General features: G+C 34.7%; 1 protein-coding gene across 2 annotated transcripts; it reads left to right on the forward strand.

Moving 5' to 3' along the window:
* The first annotated feature begins 3684 nt into the window (after window positions 1-3684).
* Window positions 3685-8383, forward strand: LOC137735237 (synaptotagmin-3-like). Of its 2 annotated transcripts, none has more exons than XM_068474646.1 (12): window positions 3685-4039; window positions 4617-4715; window positions 4819-4869; window positions 4949-5072; window positions 5333-5451; window positions 5545-5646; window positions 5764-5838; window positions 5974-6050; window positions 6296-6542; window positions 7070-7438; window positions 7605-7730; window positions 7831-8383. In XM_068474646.1, the coding sequence occupies exons 1-12, from the start codon at window positions 3929-3931 to the stop codon at window positions 7957-7959; spliced, it is 1629 nt and encodes a 542-aa protein (XP_068330747.1). In that variant the 5' UTR covers window positions 3685-3928; the 3' UTR covers window positions 7960-8383. The 2 variants fall into 2 exon arrangements, with proteins under 2 accessions (XP_068330747.1, XP_068330748.1); XM_068474647.1 differs by having other exon boundaries at window positions 3930-4039; window positions 4624-4715.
* The last annotated feature ends 502 nt before the right edge of the window (window positions 8384-8885 follow it).

Raw genomic sequence — 8885 nt, forward strand, 5'->3', positions numbered from 1 at the left:
CATGTTTTTTTGTGTTTTATTATTATTTAGCTGAAAAATCGAATGGAAAACACCTTGACTAGTCCTTCCTTTTTTTTAGCATCTAAACCAAATTTAATATTTTGCCAACCCATCAAGCAATATAGTAAGCAGAACACGTTAAAAATATATATATATATATTTTTTTGTTGGATACGTAATATTCGAACACTTGGAAAGAAGCTCCAAATATTAAAGTTTTGTATTTTGTATCCTTGAAGACATGTTTTTTTTTGTGTTTTATTATTATTTAGCTGAAAAATCGAATGGAAAACACCTTGACTAGTCCTACCCTTTTTTTGTTTGTTGGTTTTTCTTGGTGTTGTATGTATTCACTTATGATATCAATTTTTTGTTTTCATGAAAGATAGAAATCAAGGTCTAGTTGTACTTAATCTCTTGCATTTTGAAGTAGAGCAAATTACAGAGTGAGATTCACTTTGAATCTTTATGTCCAAAGCCTGCGAGCCAAGACATTCAAACTACTCAATTCTTGTTGTTGTTGAAAGTTATGTTATAGTCAAACACTTACAAAGAAGCTCCAAATATTAAAGTTTTAAATTTGGTATCCTTGCAGACTGATCAAGCTTTTTGTATTTTATTATTATTTAGCTGAAAAGCCGAATGGAAAACACCTTGTCTAGTCCTACCTTTTTTTTGTTGGTTTTTCTTGGTGTTTTATGGAACAAGATCCTCTCCGGATCACTCTTTCCAAAGCCCAAGGATCAAGTAATTCGGGCCTTTGAAATTTGATTTTACGGCTAAAAATTATTATAGCTTTTAAAAGTTTTTACTAATTTCTCTATTTTTAGCCGTTATAACAAATTTCAAAGCCCTGGATCACTTGATCCTTGGGCTTTGGAGGAAGAGATCTGGAGAGGATCTCTTTCCGTGTTTTATGTATTCACTTATGATATCAATTTTTATTTTCTTGAAAGATAGAAATCATAGGTTTAGTTGTACTTAATCCATTGCATTTCGAAGTAGAGCAAATTACGGATTGAGATCCACTTTGGATCTTTGTGTCCGGAGTTTGTGGACCAAAAGATCTAGACCACTCATTTTTTGTTGAAAGATATGTAATATTCCAACACTTACAAAGAAACTCCAAACATTAAAGTTCTATATTTTATATCCTTACCGATCAAGCATTTTGTGTTTTATTATAATTTAGCTGAAAAGCCGAATGAAAAACACCTTGTCTAGTCCTACCTTTTTTTTGGTGTCGTATGTATTCACTTATGATATCAATTTTTTATTTACTGAAAGATAGAAAATAGGAAGTTTTAACGAAACACTCATAGTACTGTTCACTTTTAACGAAAATGACATTTTTACTCTAAAAAGTCACTCTTGGTACTATTCACTTACAACACCTTTTTGTCATTTTGATTATAATTTAAAATTTTCAAACCATTTTTATTAGTTTTCCTGGAAAATATAGGTTAGTTGTACTTAATCCCTTGCATTTCGAAGTATAGCAAATTACAATATGCTCCCAAAACACTTGTATTTAGTTGTTTTGATATCCTAAATAATACAGACCTGTTCCATCATTTTTATGAAATATATTTTTGTCTATTTCTCTTTGAAGTATGAACAATATCCTTTTAAGTTATTAAGAAAATAGACATTGTTATTCCACAAAAAGTTGGGTCTATTTCGGGCCACAAGCTTCAAGAGAATGAGATTCATTCTTGATTTTTGTGTTAGGAGGCCGTGAAGCAAGAGATTTAAACTGTTCAAGAGAGAGAGAAAGAGATCCAAATAGTTCAAATTTTTGAATTTTGATGAATTAAAACGGTGAATTGAGCTAATAAAAATTGTAAAATCAAAAGTAAATGGTTCGAATCTCTCAATCGACTTCAACACAGAAATCTGGAGTCCTCAATATCATCAAAACGAGGACAAGTTGTCTAGATAGGTTGATGGAATTACAGATAAGCACAAACAAAGAAAATGTGTCTGAATTATTATTTATTTCTGATGGGATGTCTTCATAATTATTTATGAATCAGGATCCTCTCCTGATCTTTGTATAGGGATCCTCATGACCAACATTTGTGGACAGTTGGATGAAAATCCAACGGCTACAAACAAGAGATCCCTTTAAAGTTATAATAATTATAACCGTTAGATTTTCATCCAACGGCCCATACTTGTTGGTTATGAGGATCCCCATACAAAGATGAGGAGAGGATCCTTATCCATTATTTATAACAATGATAAAGCAATGCTTATTAAAAAGATAGCTCTTATTTCTTTTTTAGAAGTGTAACATTTATTACACAAAATGCTAAATTTCCAGAATGGTCAAAAAGAAAATCTTCTTTTATTGTTAAACAAGGATGTAATTTTCTTCTTTTGACAAACTATATATTAGTGAGTTAAATTTGTTAATTGTTAAGAGAGATAAATTAGTAGGGATCAAACCCACATCAGGATAATAGACATAATTACTTTTCATTACTGCGATAAAGCGTAATCTGCGAAGAATGAAATTTAATTACTATCCAAGATAATTAAATTTATTATTTGTAAATAAAATACTTAAATGGATACAAATCTCGATAATTATTGCAAGATCCCTGATTTAATGTAAATGTAATGTACATGGGATTACATAAATAGTTTTGAAGACAAAGACGGACAGGGAGCTTTTATGTGAGCCTTGATAAAAATATTGTCAAAAATTTCAACTAATTGAAGGGAAAAATGAGTGCCTTTATACTAAAATTACAACGTGTCTCTATCCTCTAATAACAAAATAAAAATCAAGTCATCAAGTTCCCTGATCCAAAATACACATATGTAGTTAAATACTCTGACACACTACACATTATATCCTAAATTTGAAAATTAGGAGTGCGGCTACAATGGCACGTGTCACTCAGTGCTACGATATTTATACAACATTTGACCGTTGCAAAAATCTGTTAGATCTTGGGATGTGATATCCACACATCTCATTTTACTTCTCACACACCTTTTTAATTTTTGGTTATCGGATCGGATGAATTGAAAAAGATCAACGAATTTATCAAGGGGTGGGTAAGAAGTAAAATGAGGTGTGTGGATAGCACATCCCTAGATCTTTATATGCAAGATACAATCTTTTGATATTACTATAAGAAGAATGAAGTACAAAACTGTGATCCAAGTGAGAAGGATATCAATGGTTAAAACAAAGCCACTTGTTAAAAGATTAAATGGGCTGTTATGATAGTTAGAATATTGATGGTTGGAGATATAGTTAATTGGGATAGGGAGATAGTTAATTGGTTTAAGGAGGTAGTTAAAAGAAGATTACTTGCTCAGTAAAATTGGTATCGAAAACACCTATATAGGTAAAGATTGTAAACCAACACAGATTGATGAAGTAAAAGTTTTACTGCTATACATTTCTCTCAATATTTCTCTTTGTTCTTTTCTCTTAAAGTTCTTCGATTATGTCAACTTTACAATTACGACCACTCATTGTTAGGTGTCATGGAAGAAAAATTGCAAAATAAGACATCCCAAACCAAATAATAAAATAAATTAAAAAGGTATTATCGAATTTGTAGACAAATTATGAATTGGCCAGTGTGGGCAAAAATGTCATTTCAACATTGAGAACGTAAAGCAAAGCAAAAACATGTCAAGTCAGGACTAACACGTAGCGACTACTGAGAGGCGTTGATGATCAGCCAAATGGCCGTTTCCTTCGAGGCAATTCAAAGAAACAAAACAAATTCAAAGTTTCAAACGTAGAAGAAACAGAAGAAGCTGCTTCAGTACCCACCCTCCCAAGTTAATTCTCAACTTCAAAAACAACCGATCGCCATTAAATCTTATTGTAAACTAAAACTGAGTTTATTGCTCTTCTTTTTGTTCTGCATCTTCTTGGAAGTAGCAGAGAAAAAAAAAAATGGGAATTTTAAGCACTTTCTTTGGAATTGTCGGCTTTGGCATTGGAAGTCTGGTGGGACTCTTGGTGGGTTTCTATCTCTTCATCTATTCAGAGCCTGGGGAAGTGAAGGTAAAATCTTTTATTATTTGAAGCTTTTGATTTCTGGGCTTTTGAGATGGTGCAAGAATCTTTAAGTGGGAAAAGTCCTTGTGGTTTTTTTGTTGTTCATGGTGTTTGCTTAATTAATGGGGTATTTTGTGTTCAGAGAGATTTTGGATTAAACAATTGGTTAAACTTGCCTGTCTTGCATGTAGTTGATTGCATTCAATATCACCTGCATCTCACATGAACTTCTGAATTTCAGAAGAAACTGGGAATCTGCAAATTCCAGTTTTTAAGTTATTTTTGAATTTTGAGCTTTATGTCTTCAATTAGTTGAGAGAAAAGTTTATGCTGATTCAAAAGCAAAGTAATTGGTTTTCCGTTTACCCTTTTGTTTCTTGACTGCAATCAATACGCCGGCTGCATTCGGTTGCCTTTGAATCTCTTCTTAAGAATCACGTGAAGTTTTCATCTTTCATGTCACTAATTAAATTAATTTCACCTCCCCTGCTTTCCCCTCGAGTCTATAAGCATCAAACACTGCTAAACAAAAGTACCGTGAAGTGTTACGTGCGTATAGTGCTCAACCTACTTACTGTTGCAGGATCCAGTTATCAGGCCGCTGCTCGAATTAGATTCTAGCACTTTGCAAGGTCTTCTACCTGAAATACCAATGTGGGTTAAATTTTCCGATTTTGAACGAGTTAGTATCCCCTCTCAATCTTATTACATTGAGCTTTTGCCCCTTCTTTCTCTCGTTGCTGCTAACTCTTCACCTCTATATCGGTTATATGCATCCTGTGCAGGTAGACTGGCTAAACAAGTTTCTCTTCGACATTTGGCCTTACCTTGACAAGGTGATAATCTAGTTAACAGTTTTTTTTTTTTTTTTTTTTTTTACACTGCTTTTTGAGACTTGGTTTATTTATTGCGCAGGCACTTTGTTGTACAATAAGAAACACGGCAGAACCTATCTTCGCAGAGTACATTGGGAAGTATCGCATTGAGGCAATTGAGTTTGACAAGTTAAGTCTTGGAAGTCTGCCACCCATAATCTATGGTTAGTCTACTCACTTTCATATCCTAATCATGAATACTTGTTACTTTTCGAGCACAAAAGGCATTTTGGTTGCCTTATATAGCACTTATTAATCCTCTTAGTTAAATTTTAAATGCAATGAATCTTCAGAACTTTAGGGCACTTTCATTGATGGCATAATGTATACAAATCATGGATAAAATTCAAAAAGGATTTTCGTTTATGCATTAACCCTTCCAGATTTACTATTATATAATTTTCGTTTTTTTTTAATCTTTCAGGTCTAAAAGTTTATGAGACTAATGAGAATGAATTAATCATAGAACCGGCATTTAGATGGGCTGGCAATCCCAACATGGTTGTGGTGTTAAAGTTGTTGTCTCTAAGAATTACGGTTCAGGTAAAAGCAATCCTTAAAGAGAAGAAACTGTTCATTTTTATTATGATATGCTTGATTCATTCTGTTCAGAATACTGATGGTTGTTATTATCAGTTAGTGGATTTGCAAGTATTTGCAGCACCACGGGTTACTCTGAAACCTCTTGTGCCGACGTTTCCATGTTTTGCAAGCATTGTCGTGTCTTTATTGGAGAAGGTCCGATAAGAGCAAACTTTTCTTTTCATCTTTTTCCCTTTTTATTTTAGATTGCATTTTTCTTGACTGGTTTAGATAGCTTACGTTTAAACGATGATTTTCTTCCATTATCTGCAGCCACATGTCGATTTTGGAATCAAAATATTGGGAGGGGACGTCATGGCCATACCAGGCCTCTATCGGTTTGTTCAGGTGCTTCACCAGTAATCCTTTTCTGGGTAGGATTGTGATTATACATTAGCTGAGTTTTGGATAGCTGTTTAGATGATTTATGTTTGCTCAGATGTTGGTTTGATTTGCTTTAACTAATTGTCTACGTGTTTGCAGGAGACCATTAAAAAGCAAGTTGCAAGCCTCTACCTATGGCCCCAAACACTGGAAATACCTGTTCTTGATGCTTCAATGTGAGTATTTATGAGATGGCATAGCTGGCCTTGACACATCTAGCTCAGTCTTTCACCTTAAATTTTTTTAGTTCCATATGTTATTGTACTTATATCTATTTTAATCCATGAATCAATCATCTGGAACCAGGCTTCACAGACGTGGAGCCATCACAAGATGGCGGGAACAAATTTACTTCTATCAATGATCTATCAAATATACTTTTTGTTTCACAAAAATGATTTTCCTTTAAATCTTTTGACAGGGTGGCCAAGAAGCCTGTAGGGATACTTCATGTAAAGGTCGTCCGAGCACTGAAACTTTTGAAGATGGACATCTTGGGAAGTTCCGATCCTTACGTCAAACTAAACCTCACTGAAGATAAGTTGCCCGCAAAGCAAACCACCGTCAAGATGAATAAGTTGAATCCTGAGTGGAATGAGAAGTTCAGGCTTATTGTGAAAGACCCCGAAACTCAAGCTCTTGAGTTACAACTCTATGATTGGGACAAGGTTTTCCCCTCGCATTTTCTTTTGGCTCAAATACTACATAATAATATTCTGATATTTCATCCATTTGATTTTGTTATTTTCTGCAATAATGTGAACCCTTGTTAGCATTGACCTCTGCTTAATGCTAACTGCTACGGAATATGAAGCTTATCAATGATGTAGCCGTATGTCCTTTTAGAAAAGGGATGTCTTGTTCGTATGTCAGTATAGGTTCTCAAGCCCTTTTGGTCTCAAGCGTGTGTGTTTGAAAGCATATTCGTGGAACAATAATTCGGAATATCATCAGAGTTCGTTATACTTGTTCTTGCAAAGTTGGTCGTTAATAAGCTTCTACCAACTTCTACTGAATAAGAGTGAAATCATTATCTTTTCTCTATTAATCATTAGTACTTAAATGGTGTCTCCACAAGTTACTCTTAAATCTGCTCTGAGTCTGAGGTAAGATTTAGACGAAAGATTTTGTTTGTTAATTTCTGAATTTGTGAACAAGGTGCAGTTTCAGTTTTGATCATTTTTTGTGTTGACAGGTTGGCAGACATGACAAATTGGGAATGCAGTTAGTTCCTCTGAAAGTGCTAACACCCGGTGCGACAAAGGAATTTGTGCTAGATTTGGTCAAGAACACAAATATCAATGATCCTCAAAACAAGAAGCGTCGGGGGCAAGTTATAGTGGAGGTTGCTTTTGTTCCTTTCAAATCAGAAAGCAGTAAGCATAATGGAACTAGTAATGGATATGGGAAAAGCGAAAGTGGAAAGTCATTAGAGAGTGATGAGTCCCTCAGCGGAGCTGGCGTACTATCCATTTTGATCCAGGGAGCTGAGGACGTAGAAGGGGAGCATCACAGCAATCCTTATGCTTTGGTTTGCTTTAGAGGAGAAGTAAAGAAAACTAAGGTGAACTTTCACTTTGTTTACTTTCAGCTCCTTTTTAACTTGAACAACATCTTGTGAACGTAGATTTCTCATGGTTCCAAAACAGGGACTTGAAAAATCTCGTAAGCATTCTCGTGGTTCCAGTTACCCATTTTCTTAACTTACGGTACTTCTATTTTGTTGGCAGATGATAAGAAAATCCCGCAATCCACTTTGGAATGAAGATTTCCAGTTTATGCTTGATGAGCCTCCTTTGCATGACAAGATTCGTATCGAGCTCAAGAGCAAAAGCAGAGCCCTCATCCGAGCAAAGGTATGGAAAATACCATTGTTCCCTTATATTTATAAATGCCGTAATCTTCTCCACATGCTTTACAATGCTCAGATTCCTCTGTATCATCTCCTCTGCGTAGGAATCACTAGGATACGTGGAAATTAATCTTGCCGATGTGGTGCACAACGGACGCATCAATGAAAAGTTCCATTTGATTGACTCCCACAATGGAAGGATACATGCAGAGCTAAGTTGGACAAAGGCCTGAAAACATGGGATTAGAAAACAATGAGTTGCAAGTAATCTCATGTCTCGACTGACATTTCCAATTTGTTCCGACCGATGATTGCGCGTTTAAATGGGAGGAAGAGAAGAGGAGAGGGAGAGAGAGTTTTGAATCTCGTAGATTGTTTTGATACTTCAATCTTTATAGTAAATAGGGTTTGACATTTCCGTTTTCATCCCAATAATTTTGAAGTAGATTTTGGTGATTTTGCTTTGGGTTAGAGTGGGCTGGATGCTTACTCTTTTTAAAATCAAAGTCCAATTTCAATTGTGCTAGCTAGACCAGGCTAGTTTGAGGCTTGGGTTAAACCCTCTGCAAGCTTAGGCCAGACCAAGTCCAAGTCACATTTTCTATTTTCTTTTGTTTAATCCACATAGTGCCTTCTAATTCTAGTTATGGGACCCACGCGCGTACGTCAGTATATTAACATAAGTTTTGTTATTGGGAGTTTTAACAAAAAGCCCACGGTACTGTTCATTTTAACGAAAAATTACATTTTTGCACTAAAATGTCAAACCTGTTACTATTCATTTTACTCTTTATTTTGTCCTTATCATTAAAACTCAAAGTTTTTAAACCCTTTTCATTAGTTTTCCTTTATTTGGATGGCAGGGAGTGTGGGATAAACATGGATGACAACACTGAAAGATTTTCAAAGTGAGAGACCAAACCAATCAGTTTCGAAAACGTCAGGGATCGTATGTGAGAAGAATACCACTTCTATTGAGTCTACAATACGAAAAGAACATGTTAACAAATTAAAGGCGAAGAAGAAGAAAAATTGACTACAGAGTCTGATTCTTATTTATTACCAAAAAAAAATAAGAATACTACATATTGCCAAGACGGTTACATAACCAAAATACATCTTCTCAAGATTTGATTCTTCTACCAAGTTACAAGATGCA

The sequence above is a fragment of the Pyrus communis genome, chromosome 5 (genome assembly GCF_963583255.1).
Source record: "Pyrus communis chromosome 5, drPyrComm1.1, whole genome shotgun sequence".
NCBI lineage: Eukaryota > Viridiplantae > Streptophyta > Magnoliopsida > Rosales > Rosaceae > Pyrus > Pyrus communis.